General features: G+C 38.3%; 2 protein-coding genes across 2 annotated transcripts; one reads left to right on the top strand and one right to left on the bottom strand.

Annotated features, from left to right (window-relative positions):
* Nucleotides 1-370: 370 nt before the first annotated feature.
* Nucleotides 371-10,948, bottom strand: p3h1 (prolyl 3-hydroxylase 1). The gene is made up of 15 exons (XM_053483603.1): nt 10,423-10,948; nt 8,233-8,385; nt 7,951-8,140; nt 7,716-7,847; nt 7,471-7,610; nt 6,837-6,926; nt 6,575-6,627; nt 5,653-5,774; nt 5,308-5,462; nt 4,493-4,588; nt 3,920-4,070; nt 2,020-2,137; nt 1,868-1,943; nt 1,506-1,646; nt 371-1,040 (listed from the first exon to the last, which is right to left on the bottom strand). The coding sequence occupies exons 1-15, from the start codon at nt 10,891-10,893 to the stop codon at nt 573-575; spliced, it is 2,556 nt and encodes an 851-aa protein (XP_053339578.1). The 5' UTR covers nt 10,894-10,948; the 3' UTR covers nt 371-572.
* Nucleotides 10,949-12,726: 1,778 nt separating this feature from the next.
* On the top strand, nt 12,727-15,727 carry c23h1orf50 (chromosome 23 C1orf50 homolog). Its single transcript, XM_053484280.1, has 5 exons — nt 12,727-12,933; nt 13,554-13,669; nt 13,770-13,856; nt 14,404-14,535; nt 14,980-15,727. Exons 1-5 carry the CDS (start codon nt 12,885-12,887, stop codon nt 15,163-15,165), a joined length of 570 nt encoding a protein of 189 aa, XP_053340255.1. The 5' UTR covers nt 12,727-12,884; the 3' UTR covers nt 15,166-15,727.
* Nucleotides 15,728-16,241: the final 514 nt, after the last annotated feature.

Genomic DNA, 16,241 nt, shown 5'->3' with positions numbered 1-16,241 from the left:
TTTTAGCTGCCCTTATCAAGGGCAAAAAATAAGAATTTTTTTTTGAAATTTTTTTTTTTTTGAAAATTAAAACTTCACTTATTATCATATAATAAACAAATTACTTAATTGGGATGTCCTTACAGAGTGTATTTTTTCTTTAAAGATGGGGAAGGACAAGAGGGTGTAAATATTTAAGGAGCAGACAAGTTCTTAGGTGTATGATACACTTGCAGCGATCACATAGTAAAAATAAACAAATAAATAAAAAAAATTACCAATAATAATAATCTTTTAAAAAAATATATATTTCAAAAAAGCAAAAAAAAAAAAAAAACACAGCACAGACATTTTTTAATTAAATTATTTGAAATTTATTTCAGTGATGGCTCAATATTTTTGGTAAGGACTTTTTTCAGTTTTAAGTAAAAAAAAAAAAAAAAAAAGTCTTTAAAAATTGAAATCAGATTGTCAGACAGTTAAAAAAAAAATAATAAAAAAATAATACCCCCATACACACACGTTAACATATTCAAAATGTATAAAACAGCACTTAAAAAAAATAATAATAAAAATAGAAAATAGCCCAATGCTCATAATTCCTCCTTTTTCTTTTCAGAGTCTGGCTTTAAGCTTGCTTTAGGCTGTTTGCTTTGTGTCTTTTTGGATGGCTTGTGTGTCTTCTTTGCAGCTGGTTTTTCCTTTTTCACTGTAGTTTTGTCCTTCGATTTTTCTGTCTCTTTTGTTTTCGTCTTTGCTTTCCCTGCTGGTTTTGTTTTCGTCGCTGTTTTGGCCTTGTTTTTTTCTGTTTTTGTGGCTTTTGGCTGTTTGTCTTTGCTGTCTGTCTTAGTGTCAGCGTTCGTGTCTGTCTTTTCCTCTGTGGTTTTGCTTGCCTGCTCTTCTGCAGGCGTTTTAGTTTCTCTAGTCGTTTTTCCTTCGTCAGACATCACGCTGTCTTTCTCCAACAGCGTCTCTTTACTGCCATCATCCTCTCTTTTCTGGAAGTCTGCGTTCAGTGGGCTGGAGAGCATTTTTAACAGCTCTTCTGCCTGAATTCGCTCCTAAGGAGCCAAACAAAAGTAATAGGTAATAGATAAGTTAAATGATTAAAAATAACGTTTAAACTGTAGTTTTACAGCCTAAAAACTTCCATTTCCTACTTGTAACCTGTATGATCACGTTAAAATAACAATAATTAATAACTAATTCTTTTCTTACATTTAAGTCATAATGTGTTAAAAAAAACTGGGCTACTTTGTCATATTGGTCACTAGTGTTAATCCAAAAAAACAAACAATAAGAGAGAAACAGACATCAAATGAGACAGAATGTATGAGAGACAAATGTTAGACAAACAGGTTTTAATAGAGACAGAAAGACAAAGAGACAAAATATATGCCCAAGCATCAGCAAGACAAACTTATGCATGTACAGTGCCGGAACTAGTTATTAATAAGTGTTATGATGACAAGCCGTGTGAAGATGAAGGTGTAAGCGGTGATCACCAACTCTCCACTGAAACTAACCTTTTCGTCATGTCGAGGATCCAGAGTGAACCACAGAGCCACCGCACATCTTTGACCTTTCGTCACAGCTCTGACCCCGTGAGGGTTCTCCTTACCGGCACTAAATGCCACAATGCGACCGCACTGAGGTTTCACCACCGCCTGCAGAGAGGAGAGAAAAACCTCCTGGTTCACATTGTGTTCACACCTCATTCTTAACAACAACTAATAAATTTAAATGAATTCTACAATCATGGCAAGTAAATGTTACATAATAAACATACCTGTGTGTTACACACACAATAATTACAATATATTTTTTTACTAACTAGATGCAGATTATTACATGGCCATAAATATTTTGAACAATGTGCAGCTCTTACTGTGATGGTTTTGGCATCGAGTTCTGTAAAGATGAAGTCTCCTCCTTCGAAGTCATCATTGAGGTACAGAATGGCACTGAAAGCAGAATGGAGTATAGTAAAAACAGTAATAACTAAACCATGGCTGCATGTTGTGCCGGGTTTCTATGTACCTATAGTCCCGGTGTGTATATGCTGGTGGCTCTTTGACACACTCGTTGAGCTCGGAGATCAGAAGACAGTTGTCGACGTGTACAGGGTGGCTCAGGTCATCTCTGTCTTCTTGTTTCTCTGGACAGAAAGACACAGATTATACAATGCACTAAACCCTTGGTTGGTAAAATTGTCTACTTTTTGTGTATTTGGAATTCAGATCAGAGCTTGGTCATGACGACTTGGTCATAAATACGTTCACTTCGACATTATTAAGCCATTTTGTGTGTACATCTGCGTCAACCATGATCTTTTGTGTTTGTGTAGTCATTCGAACAGGCACTTCTTGTACCTTTAATTATTTGGAAATTGCTTCCAAAAAAAAAAAAAAAAAAAAAGAGACCATTTATTTCTTTTTTCTTGAGGTGTTAGATGAGCTGCTTGGATTTTCCTGGCAAAAAGGCACTGGGTATAATAAATATATATAAGTATATATAAAGGGTGGACTCTTAAATAAATCCTAATTAGAATGACTGGAAAATCAAAAGCTTCTAAAAGGTCATTACACCGATTTCTGGCTCTTTTATTTCCAAGCTTTTTGCTGAAGTGAATGAAGATGATGCACTAACTTAAAAAAACTAAGTACAGTGGAACCTTGGATTAAGAACAGAATTCGTTCGTGGAAGCGGGCTCCATTTCCAAAACACTCGTGAACCAAATTAAATTTTCCCATTGGAAATAATGGAAATTTAAATTATTCGTTCCACAGCCCAAAATATCAATACGTAAAAATCATTAATACAAAATAAAAAAAAATTAACCTGTACTTTTAAAAATAAATACAGACGGATAAGTGTTTCCGTTTGTGCACGCAGGCGCTGTGTGTGTGTGTGTAATGATGAGATGGACAAACTGGTCGATGCCCGCCTGTTCTTTTTTTTGCTGCATTGTCGGGCTATAGTACAAACTTTCCGGTGGATCCTGCACTTAAATCCAAAAAGAACAACAACTACTAAACAGAAAACAAAACTCGGGCTCTATAGCTTAGCTTACATCTTGCATCCGCGTTCACAACACACCGGACTGCATTACCCACAATGCATCTCCCGCGCTGGACTACACTTCCATAAACAGCTGTTATAAATCAACCTCCCTCTCCCGCAACACTGTCGGAAACATTTCATGGAACATCGCTAATGACACTCGTGTGAGCGCATACTAACGGAATCACTGCTGTAAAGTTAAACAAAAACAAATGAACCCGCACTTTACCTTTAAAAAGAATGACGACAGAGCAGTGTTTCTGTGTAGACCGGGGAGTGTTTGTGTGTGTGTGAAGCAGAAAGGGGGTGCGGCACAGTGTCAAATTACGCGCGAGCACACCCATAAGCTCATACAGGCTGAAACAGAGACAGAGATAATGTATCTTTAACCTCTGTAATGAGAATTTCTTTTGCTTTACACTCGCGCTGTACACACGTGTGTTATAAGAAATAGTACACGCTTACAAACACGAAATAAAATATGTTTTACGTATACACATGTGGTCACAGTGTTATAGTAAACAGTACACGAATGCATGGCTGTTGATTATACAAGTAAGAGATGCGCACTAAGACCCAGCAGGGGAGACGATTACCCACAATTTCGCAGCGCAAGAGAGAGAGAAAAACCGTTGGCTCAGTTGTGATCATGTGATACTTGGTACTCGTAAACCAAGACAATGCTCGTTTTTCAAGTCAAAATTTATTACAAATCTTTGCTCGTCTTGCGGGCACACTCACAAACCGCGTTACTCGTAATCCGAGGTTCCACTGTATTATAACATGACATAAAAAACTGAGACAGAAACTCTGGAGGTTAGGCCTTATAAGTATTTGCTAAAATTGGACATTCCCGTGTGAACGGCGCTCCTCTTACCGTCGATGGCGGAGCGGCAGACCAGGTGTGAGTAAGAGAAGTAGAGAGAAGACTGGAGACTGAAATATGACTCCACTAGTTTCCGCACTCTCTCGCTGAGGTCAAAAAACAGACGAGCGCTCTTCAGAGGAAGCACACCATCCTGACCGAGCTGTCACACACACACACACACCACAACCACCACATAAAACACAGAATTTGGATTGGGATCAATTTAGTTAGAGGCAGTTCATGTACAGTATCGCCACAAAATGTGACTCCAAAATGGATTTCTAAATGTAAATGGTGAATTTATATACAGTATGTTTGCATTTGAGTTTATGACATAGTGCAGTTCCTTTATAATTCTACATTTGGTATAATGTAAACTATTGACACATAGTGGAAATGAATTATTTGTTCAGTTTTGTTAAAACTAAACAGTAAATTAAACAGAAAAAAAAATCTCAGATTTCGTTGCAATTCTAAACAAACTTCACTAAACAGTAGCATACAAAGGATAGCAGTGGCACCTGATTACAGCTAAGAGTATTATCTATAAAAAGTAAAGACATGACAGAGCAGAAGTCTTACCTTAAGAGCTTTGAGAATAGTCACGCCCTGGAACATCTCACTGGGAGAGTGTGGACTTGGCCTTCCTCTGTAGCCATCACCTTTCTTTGCTGCTGTCTGAAGCAAAAAAAAAAGGGAAAAAAAAAGTGATATAGCTGAACAAATTTACAATGCTTGTTTCCACTTCAACACTTTTCTGTCCAGAACAACCACTTTAGTGTCGTTTGTAAGAATATTTTTTAGCTACACCATGACAAAAAAAAAACGAACAGCACATAATACATATCAAACGATGCAATTAATAATAATGATGATAATAATATATTTTTAAAGCATATGTAAGAAAAAGAGTGAGATAAATAAAATTATTAGATTAACTAAAATTAACAGGTTCCTTAAAAAATAAATTGAACTGAAACAAAAAATAAAAGGTGAAAATTTTGTTCGGTCCTCCACAAATATACTGTCTTGAGAGTAATGCATGTCTCCTTCATCGTTTGATTTTTATGAGCAGTTGATGCAATACCGCCCCCTACAGGACTTAAAGGTAAAGCACAAACTTGGCAGGAATAAAGATGATGTGACATTAGTGCTATTAAATCAAATCTTAAAAATAAAAAATCCATCTGAATTGGATCAACAGTCTAACTATAATTTACAGACACTCATGAAACACCCCTGTCTGTTGAAAACCTGGGTGAGTTCATGCATATTCATAGAAACTGAACCCTTTGATGAGAGTAAAATAGGAGGGTAATTCATGTTAGCATGCTGGCTAGGTCACTGGATTTAGTACAGAAAATGGTCTGTGTTTATTTCTCACTGTTATCACCTACATTTGAAAGCCGGTGTAATTCCCGACATTCGTCGTCGGTGATGACTCCGTCCAGGACAACTCTCTGTGAACCATTCAGAGCTTTGGACGCCATGCTAACCGTGATGCCATCGAGTGCCGAGCTTGCCTCTGGAGTAAGTGTAGATTTACTGTTTCCTGGAATTAAAACATCAGATAAATATTCTACGGAAGTGGGCAGAAGAGTTATTACAACTGAACAGTTCTGATAGTTTTTAAAAAGGATTAAAGATAGTTAAAGAGATTCTGCAAACATTTTTATGTTCATTTCCTCCTTTTTTTTCTCCTGCGGTGTACAAACTTTTGCACTTCTATGTACAATTCATACCATCTTTAATCATCTTGGTAATGTCGGATGATTCCTTGGTCTTCTCCTCCACCAACGTCTCGATTTCCTTCATGAGATTGCCGATCTCCTCTGTGATGCGAGCCGCTGTCTCTCGATCAGCCCTGAGCAGCACAGAGACACAGTGTGAATCGCACTTATAATCGTTTATTAGGGTGATGGAAAGAAAAACACTGTTAAAAGAAATTGATCAAGGCTAAAATGGTGTGCTTAAACACAGAACAGACAAAACACAACAGCAAATTTCCAGACACTGCATTTTACATCCTTATTGTCTCTTTCATCAGTTATATCAGTTTATTTGTAACTGCGGTGCGAGCAAAAATGGATGCCCGGCTTGTGAATTGCAAGAAAGAAGAAAAGTATGCAAAGATTCTTTTTTTTGTTGTTTTTCTTTGTGGTCTGAGGGTATAACTGAAGACAAAACAGCTCATTGAGCGTTGGGTTATCTGTAAAATTCGGAATGATACTAGGAAGGTGAAAGTTTTCTAAAGAGAATCATTACTGACGGATTCTTCACTACAAGCCCGAGAGTAAATAGCAGAGTATGGAACGGAAACATTCTCAGTCAACTGAGAAAAAGTTCAAAAGACAACCATCAGGTGGAAAATTCATCAATGCTTATAGTTGTCTGGGATTCTCAAGGGCCAGTTTTGGAACATTATAAGAAAAAAGGTTCAGCAATCAACAGTGCTCGTTCGAGTGGGATGCTTACAGAAGGCAATTCGGGATTAAATGCAGAGTGTACAATCATGTGTACAAAACAATAGGAGAAAAAAAGAAAAAAAAACATTTAATATAAACCGATTATACAAATTAATGAACGGCATCTGATTTGAGAAATCAGCAATGCTGTGGTATAATTATATTTAAACAAATCTCATTATTAAGTTTAACGTATTACTTTTGTTTGTCCCTGAGTTTCTTAGGCATGATTTCTTCTGGTGTCCACATGTCCTGAAAAACAACAACAAAGAGAGAGTTGCAGTGTTGGCCAAAGTTCTTAATTTTGTAATTAGGTTTAAAAATTTCCATTAAAAACTTCCAATTGTTTTATTAGTAACCAGGACTAATAAAACAATTGGATTTAAATGTAGAATATCACTTTGTTTATCAGAGTTGTGATTAAATGCTTAAAGGATCTTTAGGGTTTAATAGGAACTTACAGGATCAACAAATGTTATTCCGAAAATTTCATATCCGAAATACAAGAGCTCTTTCTCCAGCAAGGAGTTCTTGATATACTGCTGAACAGCCTAAGGATAAAAACAAAGAGAGATATAAGTGATGGAGTCATGGGAAAGTTCATACAATGTCAAAAAACCCTAACAATTTCTAACACTCATGACAAGCGTGTGTTTATGTCACTGTAGGCTGCACATCTTCTTTGCAAAATGTAAAGCAGTTCTACTATAAAGCTGAAAGAACGTTCTTCCATGACTTCTAGTGGTGTGTTTCGACTCATTTGGATATATCTCAAGGTGAAAAGTGTAAATACAGGACAGTAAAACTAATTTTATTGTGTTTAATCAACCTGATGCTGCATTGTAACGTCCGCAAAAGACAGGCTTACCTTTTATTTATTTATTTTCTCTAAAAATAAGTACAGAATACTCCCTCACATCATGCAAAATTCATGACACGTGTGCCAAAACACTGTCAAAGCACCTCTTTGTCATTCCTACATTTCTAACTCTAGCGTGATGCAGTGGCGTTGTCAAGAATTACATAATACTTTATAATCAAACACGCCTACATGGAGCTGAAATAGTTTAGTCATGTAGCGGAGTCGGTAAGAACCTCTCTGGCTGCAACAGCAGCGGCCTTTTCTTCTCCCAGCATGGTCGAGTAATACGCAAGGTTCTGTTTCATCACTTCATCATTGGGATGAAAAAGAAGGAAGGTTTTTGCACATTCAATGGCTTTCTCGTATTGCTCACCTGAAAAAGAAAAGCATTTGGACATTTGCTCAGTTATATTATATATATATTTAGATTACATAATTGGACATCAGGTAGCAGGGATGAGCTGAAAAAGTATTGTACTGTTATAGTAGGAGAACTGGAGATAGTTAAAATGCGACGGAAGGAAGTCTTCAAAGGGTTTCTCTGTCCCTGCGGTGGACGCCAGCTCCATGGCGCAATTCTGCTTACAGTTCAGAACGTACAGATAGTGATCTGTAATGAAACACACACAATCAACGACAATCCACACACCGACACACACACTAAACCCTGACATGGTAAAAGTTTTGAAAATGAAACGTTATCTGCCGCATGCCTGTGATTGACTGAAAGAGGTCAGCGCCGTATTCCATGTAGTTGTATCCGTCGTAGTCGTACGCGCCCTCGCACAGCGCCCGGCACTCTGCGTCTGCGCTAAAATACTCCTCGAGCGCAGTCTCGAAGTGTTCGATGGATGAGGAAAATTCATCCGTGCTGTAGAGATGCTTTCCTTCCAGGAACTCCGCCTGAAACATTGCACCAAAATGTCATATCATGTCATGCTTAATAAAATGACACTTGACTTAAAGTTGTTGGGGTGTTTTTTGTTTGTTTTTACCATGTGCGATCTGGCTTCGCGGTCTTTAAAGTCTGTCTCTTGCACACCAGCCATCATGCTGTAGTACTCCAGGTTCTGTCTCATCTCCATGTGGTCCGGGTTTGCTACATAGAATGTGTTTGCTGCTGCCACAGCTTTGTCGAGCTTGTTCATCTGTGTATGTGGACAGATGAGGCTTTGTTACGTCACAAGTCTACTACAGTAGTTAAGAACTGAAACTCCTCATGAAATTTGCCTCGGCATACGGAGCATTTTCTGCATACGAACGAACGAATCAAGCCCAACCAGTGGGAGCGAAGAAAGTGTACATATGTTTGTGTTTTTTTGCCATTCTGAGCAAGATTTAGTTAAGACATAGCAACATGAGTCCTAAGAATGTAATCAAGGATGGTAGCAAGAAGAAAAAGGAGCCACTTTCAGTTTAATTTTTAATTTTAATCATAAATTAAGGGTTGTGATATATATTTATTTTATATTTTACTTAATTAACATGTCTTTTCTAAATGTTTTGATTGTTTTATATGCACAAAATATGATTATAGTGTTGGAAATTGACAATATTGGTAATGATCAAGGGTGGTTGGAACAGATTATCTGCATTTATATTACAGTATTTCCATTGGGAAAATGCATTTCGCAATGTAAATTTTCGTCTTAAAACTTGCCTCTGGAACAGATAAAATTTGTATGCTGAGGTACAAATGTAGTTATAAAGACAAGTCAAGGGAGTAATAGACATTTTTTTAAAGAATGCTGAACTGAAAAAATCGGCTTTAAGAAGCCGGGAAGATGAGGGAGATTAAGACCTACAGTTGGCAGTAATGTAACCTTTAGGATTTCAACCGCCTTTAAACAATAAAAGTAGAAGAAAAATAACAGTACATTGATTTACTTGTTCACTCATTCATTAATTCACTCATGGCTTTAATTAAATTAATATCAATACTTGATGTTTTGTGGGAGTTTTATATTTGTGACAGTTTATGGGCACTGGTGGCTCAGTGGTAGGTGTTTCGCCTGCCATGCGTAAGGCCCGGGTCTGAATCACAGCCAATCCCCAAACCGCCAAGCCACTGGATCAGTGCCGGTTCCAAGCCCGGATAAATGGGAGGGTTGCGTCAGGAAGGGCATCCGGCGTAAAACTTGTGCCAAGCCATGCCAGGAGCAGCCGAAAGACCAACAACAACATATCTGTGACAGTTTACTTGTTTAAATTACAGCAAGGTAAAGTACATGCTAAGTGCTATACTATGTGCATCAGTGCACTGGTTTTACATTTTTATGACATAACTCTATAATTTTATATTTATATTATGTGGTATATAATTTATATCATTGTCTCCTTAGTCTTATTTTTTTTTATTTAGTACATACAATACTCATTATTTGTCTTTTTTTTTCAAATAAAATTCTTGAATCTAAGTACCTCTGCGTACGACTAAAAAAACAGTAACCATGGTAACCAGTGCTTCTATTACTAGGCTGATATTTTAAAAAATGGTTTGTGATGTTAGCATCTTATGCTAGCGCTTAAAACACCGTTCTTATGTTCTGATGGCGTACTGGACATTTAAATAGTAAAATATTTAAATTCACAGTAATTAACAGTAATGTAATCTCTGTGATTTAAGTAAGGGAAGTTTAAATGTGTCTCGACGTGTAGCGTAACTCCACCTAAAGACGTGGCACCTAAATCTCAGCGAGGGGGAGGAGGTGGGGGGGATGTGCCGTTCATACAAGAAGTCCGTTCTGTGAGTCGACTCATTCATGTTCAGCTCGTGTAAATTTGTATAACGCAAACTACTTGCGTCCTCATTAACAAAAAATACTTGTTTTTTATTTAATGAGAATAGATCCCAATAAAAGGATTACAATAATAATATTTAAAGGAATAAATGCATTGTTATCATAAATGCATTGAATCGCTTATGTAGCTGAAAGAGTCGAGCTAAGCATGGTGATTCATGAATCGATTCAGTGGAAAAAGAATCAAAATTACTAGTTCAGAGTTAAGAAAAGTGATTTGTGGTTTAATAACGCGCTCATGAATATGTTTTTTTGTTATTGTTGGGGAATTATTACAAAATAATAATAAATAATGTGTTATTTTTCATGCATAATGGTGAGGCTGTGCATGATGCATGGATGTGATGATGAAGAAACTCATTCATAAAAAAATTAATGGTTCACCTTAAAATAAGCGACTTGCAGGTAATTGTACGGAGTTCTCTTTTTAAACTCGAGCTTAACCTCCTCGCTGACTTTGTGCATGGATGGCGGCCCGAGCTTCTCCGCCTCGCACCGGGTCACGCACTCGGCCCGCTTCAGCACGCGCTGAAAGAAGCCCAGGTCCTGCACGGGCCCGGCGCCGGGGAGCGGGGTGAGCTCTCCGGGATCTCCGTGCTGATGGAAGGCGGTGAGGTTGGCGCAGGACACCCGGCACTGAGCCTTCACTTTGCGCACTAAGCCCTTGTTCCTCAGTGCGCGTTCCATGTTAAGGATGACCGAGGGCCAGTCCTGCCTGTAATACGCCTCCACGGCGCTGTCGAACAGCAGGTCGTACGGCTCCAAAACACCGCTGAAATCCGCTTCGCACGCACCGGGCTCCGACATGGACAAACCCAGGAGTAGAGCGAGGAGAGACACGGCGCAGGAGGACATGATGGACACCGACCCGTAGCGCACCTCAGCACAGACCCTCACCAAGAGATGCAAACTTTTTGCCCTTAAGGGGGCGGGACTGTAGCGAGGGGCAGTGCCGCGTATGCAGAGGGCGGGGCGTAGGGTAAAAATTTGGATGCAACTGTAGTGTGGCCCCTTAGACTCCTGGTTATTAGTAACACCAAATGTTAATTTAAAATTATTATTAATTATTACAGTTGATGAGACAACTATGTGACCCTTTGGTCACTTTTCGTGGCCATGACTTGCTAAGGCGTGAAAATGAGATATTTTATTGTGGCTAATTAGGCCAGAGGGGTCTATAGGCCACTATACAGTTGCACTAAAATCTTTACCAAACGGCCAAGACCTAGGGAGAGTATAAAGCAATGTTGAGAGTCTTAGACTGTGGAGTCACTGATTAGGGAAGAAAGCATTTGATGATGTTTTTGAGGAAGACTGGACTGGAAAGTCCTCTTTAAAGGACTGGGAAGCCGAGGAAAGAGAGAGATCAATAGGTAGCAGTAACGCAACTTATAGAACTAGATGCCGAGTGGTACTGAGAGGAAATGTGTTGAGACGAAGAGTCTGAGACACAAAACCAGACAACATCAAAACAACACCAGAAAGAGGCATTAGACATTTCAAGGAAGGCTGGACTGGAAGATAAGGGGGAATAAGACATACAGTTGGCAGTACTGGTTTCCAACCACCATTAAACAATGAAGAAGAAGAAATGGCATTAGAGACATGGGACAGTCTATCATTGCTAGACAAATAAAGTCATCATTAAATAAAATGTAAATGTGTAGTTTGAGTTGTAGTAAGCGCTATAATCATGTGCCACCAGGATCTGGTGTATGAAATTTTGTTTGCTAACTCAAAAATAGAGACAATTATAGAATTTCTCATTCCTGTGGGTCATGTCACAAGTTGGCAAAAGAAGCAAGTAAAAAGTGGATGTTGAGGTCAATCTCAAACTGTCAAAATCAGAGAGTTAAAGTATAGTTTGATTGATAGTAAGCTCTCTAATGTGCATACCTAACTAAGAATTATTTTCCAATTAGAATTACTTAACAATAATTATTTATCAAAGTCATATATGCATACAATGGGCAAAACTAATATGACTGAAAAATGAAATGAATTCCTTTTTTTTTTTCAAGCAAAACAGTCATGTAATTAATGTAATTATATAATTACATTAGGGGTTTGGTCCTAAAAATATTTTATATGTGACCACAAAATTGCCCGATTAATTATTTTAAAGTCACAAAATCAAAAGGTGTGTTGGAAAATAAAGAAAGAGGACAATGGAGAAAATATTCTGTAAAGTTTTTATTGAAAAAAAAATTACTTGAGGGAAGATGAGGGAGATGAAGACCACAAGGTGGCGGTAATGCAATTTATTGAATGCCAACCGTCATAAAACAAGACAAAAAGAACGGTTTTTTTTATTTTATTAATGCTTCCTACACAAACGTGCATAATAACAAAATATTTATATGTATGGAAAATACTTTCTAAATAAAAAGGTTTATTGTGAAAAACTATATGTTTTGTGTATTTAGTCAGGCGTTTAATTTGGAGTGCTAAAAACGGTGTAGTAGTAAGATTGCTACGATAGTAATTACAGGACTAGAATAATTACACGGACGCGCTTAATTGTAAGCTTTTATTTATACATGAATAAAAATTAAATAAAACAAAGCCTAAAAGAAGTATATTTTGACAAAACAGATATGAAATAAACGCATTTTTTCCCCGATGGATACGTCGCTATATCAATGTGCAAATGTGTGATGTCATCAACATGCGCAGGACCCCGTAGCATTTCCGGTATCCCCACAGCCAGGCTGCTTTGCTGAATCAGGGAATTTCTCGAGAATAGTTTAAGTTAAAGGTTAAACAACTATTTTGATACCATTTTAACTGAAGCTAAAACTTTTGTATTTTATTAATTAAATACAAGTGAACATTGTCGCTGCCAAATGGATAAAGCTGTCAGTTTAAAGAATCAACCTGATAAACTAACAACAGGTAAGTTAGTGCCACTCAGTTCAAAATAATCTTAGTTGTGTTTTATAAAATGTGAAGGACTGTATGACAATGATTAGCAATAATAATAGCGATAGAAATATTCATATCTCTCTTAAGGCACCTCGGGCTGTTACAAACAGAAAGAGACAATTACACTGGAGATTCCTTTTATAAATATTAAATAAATGCCTCCTTACAGAAAACATATCCACCATGTCCCTGTGATGAAATTGCGGTTAGTATAGAAACAATCACGAACCAGAACGAGATCTCTTAGAGTGGAACATACCCGTTCCACCAGGGAAGAAAAACTCCATAGATGTGATAACCTGGTCATTCAGTACATTCAGGTCATCAGCAGACTTTTTATTGACATTTAATTGCCACATTTTGTCGCTAAGCTTAGACTTTAGCAATTGAAGCAGCCCCAGATCATAACACAGTCCCAAACTGAAGTAATTTTTCTGAGGAGTCTCATTAACGAGTGGTTTTCTTATGTACACACAGCTGTTAGCCCCAATCCTCGCTGACTGTTACAACAAATAAACCGTGCACATGTTAGACTTACGATACATAGCACCCTATCCTGCTGGTATTGACGTTTCACCATCATGTTTCAGTCACGATGGTGGAAACCAACAGCAACCCGAGCGGCATGGTTCTGGTCAACTCTTATCACACCAATCGAGTTGGAGATCCCATGGACCTGGTGGCTCTGGCTCAACAGGTTCAGAAGGTACGCCAGGATTATAAACACCACCTCTCGCATAATTCACAATTCTCCTCCTGCTGATCAATACAGCGTTGTTGTTGTTTTTTTTTCTCTTCTTTTTCAGGGAGATGAATTTGTCCGAGCAAACGCATGCAACAAGCTGACCGTCATCGCTGAGCAAATAAGATACCTGCAAGAGCAGGCGAGAAAGGTAATATCATGGTTCTGGCGAGTTCTCGATTCTGATTGGTCAGAAGGTGTTGATTAACTTTCTAGAACAGCAGCTCTGAAAGTGATGCATGTTCATGTTATTGTGCTTATTATTGTTTTTTTAGTAACACTTAATTTGCAAAAACACAAACAAGTGCATCTGCCACATTAACACGTTAAATTTAAAAACGTGTGTCATCTCGGAGCTGGTGAAGTATAAAGGTCCCGTATTTTACTCTTTCTTTGATAAGGTTAATACAAGTCTCGGAGCTCATGCAAAGTGTGTGTGTGTGCTACAAGAGGTTGCTGTGGAAACAAGTGCGGACAGCTGTATATAATGTACAGAAAGTGAGAGCAGGAGCATACACATTCTTTAATAAATATGAACATAATTGTGGAGGGAAGAAGACTAAAACACTTTACTAATTCACATCGCTTCATTAAACCACTTCAGTTCCTTAATCGCTTGGTTTTATCATATTCGTTTTATGTGTCTTTTTTTTTTTTGTACACACCAATAACATATTTTAAAACATATCTGGTTTTAGGTGTTAGAGGACGCTAAGAGGGACGCCGATCTTCACCACGCAGCCTGTAATGTTGTGAAGAAGCCAGGAAACATGTACTATCTGTACACGCGTGAATCCGGCCAGCGGTACTTCTCGATACTCTCCCCGAAGGTAAAATGTTCTTTGTCGCGAAGAGCCAAATTAACAAGACCTTAGAACGCAGTATGAAGCATCTTCCACCAGCGAATTGTCCATACCACAACTGAGCCACAAAAGTGGGTAATGTTTCTATGGAGGTTATAGAGCTATGGTTTGACGCATGCAAAGAAATGAACTACTACTACGCAAAACCCTGAAATTAAAAATCAAATGGTTCTGAAATTATTTCTGTTCTTTTTTTTTTTTTTTTAACACAATTGGTTGCATGGTACTTGAGTTAGAAGTGTAATTAAAGCGAGTAAGTTGTAGCTTATACAGTAAAGGAAAAAGCCAGCAGTGTGAAATATAAAACTGATGAACAGAATCTGACAGGAATGATGAATGTCTTAATGATCATCTGCATGACACTGCATGTTTATTTTATATAACTACTTTTATCTCTTTTTCCTTCCAAAGGAATGGGGTCCTAGTTGTCCCCACAAGTTCCTCGGCGCTTACAAACTGCAGCACGACATGTCCTGGACTCCGATGGAAGACATTCAAAAGCGGGACGCAGAAATTAGCATAATGGACAAACTCCTGAACAGACAAACGGCCCTACCAGCCAGCACAGAACCAAATTTCGAGGGTCTTCCAAACTAACAGAGTACAACCAAATCTGATAACTGAAAACAAAATAAGTTAAATCTGTGTCCAGGAAATTAAGTCATCGATTCAGAATTCTATGAGAATATGTTTCTGAACCAAACATGCTTTATTGTGTATTTCAGTGGTATCTGATTGCAGATTGCACACAATGCCTCTCTCATTGGAGCTGCCTCAACTTTTAAAATAAGTTTTAGAGCGTCAAACCATGTTAGCAGTATACACTTGATTTTAAACAAAAATTCAGACTCCAGAAATCAACTCTTCAGTGACCTTGAAGTACAAACTGACATTTAGCCAACATTTCACAAAACATAAAGACTTAAGGTAGAATTTTTTGCTGTGATGTCTAATGGCAGAAATGTACTCAACACGCTGTTCTCCGTGTGTTTGTGTTGTCAACCTGCAATGTTGTGAGCGTATTTCTTCATGTACACCACAATGTATATGATGCATATTTGTCACTGTGCACTGGTAAAGACACACGTCAAAACAGTTGGTGAGAACTGAGTACTCTCGTAAATGTTGCCACGTTTGTTAACTTTATGCTATACTGTCTGATTGACCTGCTGATTTTTCTCGGTCGCCACAGTGAGCCATCCAATTTGCACGCACGCTTGGCGCAGGTTTTATGCCGGAGTCCCGACCATCCCATCTTACCCGGCTTGGGACTGACACTACATGTAGTGGCTTGGGTTTGGGCATTGGCTGGGATTCGGACCAGGACCTTCCGCATGGCCCGTGTGAAACCATGTTCCTGCTGTCTCCACTACCATTATATGAACCCTCTCATTTACATGCATCTTGCAGGCACGTATGGGCACATTGTATTAATTTCTGGTGACACTTCCTCTGGTGGAAGCTACATGAAACAAATGCAGGATATGCGAGGCAGCCATCAAGCGTGCACATACACTCTAAGCCACTACAGCAGTTATGCTGGTCAGTCTTACCTCTGAATCGACTCTGGTTCTGTCCAATCAAAAACAAGAATGGGGTCCCTAGCTTTTCGAAAAATGTTGCAACTTGGTGTTGTTATGGTCTGTACTTCAGGGCCACTGTACAAGTCGATT

The sequence above is a fragment of the Clarias gariepinus genome, chromosome 23 (genome assembly GCF_024256425.1).
Source record: "Clarias gariepinus isolate MV-2021 ecotype Netherlands chromosome 23, CGAR_prim_01v2, whole genome shotgun sequence".
Classification (NCBI taxonomy): domain Eukaryota; kingdom Metazoa; phylum Chordata; class Actinopteri; order Siluriformes; family Clariidae; genus Clarias; species Clarias gariepinus.
The sequence above is the reverse complement of the archived record's forward strand: the minus strand, read 5'-3'. Positions and strand labels throughout refer to the sequence as shown.

Coding starts and splice junctions, on each gene's coding strand:
- p3h1 (XM_053483603.1), bottom strand. CDS start 10,893: ATGTCCTCCTGCGCCGTGTCTCTCCTCGCTCTACTCCTGGGTTTGTCC. Junction 6,628..6,836: donor GAATAACATTTGTTGATCCT/GTAAGTTCCTAT, acceptor GTTGTTTTTCAG/GACATGTGGACACCAGAAGA. Junction 1,944..2,019: donor TATACACACCGGGACTATAG/GTACATAGAAAC, acceptor TTCTGCTTTCAG/TGCCATTCTGTACCTCAATG.
- c23h1orf50 (XM_053484280.1), top strand. CDS start 12,885: ATGGATAAAGCTGTCAGTTTAAAGAATCAACCTGATAAACTAACAACA. Junction 13,670..13,769: donor TGGCTCAACAGGTTCAGAAG/GTACGCCAGGAT, acceptor CTTCTTTTTCAG/GGAGATGAATTTGTCCGAGC. Junction 14,536..14,979: donor TCTCGATACTCTCCCCGAAG/GTAAAATGTTCT, acceptor TTCCTTCCAAAG/GAATGGGGTCCTAGTTGTCC.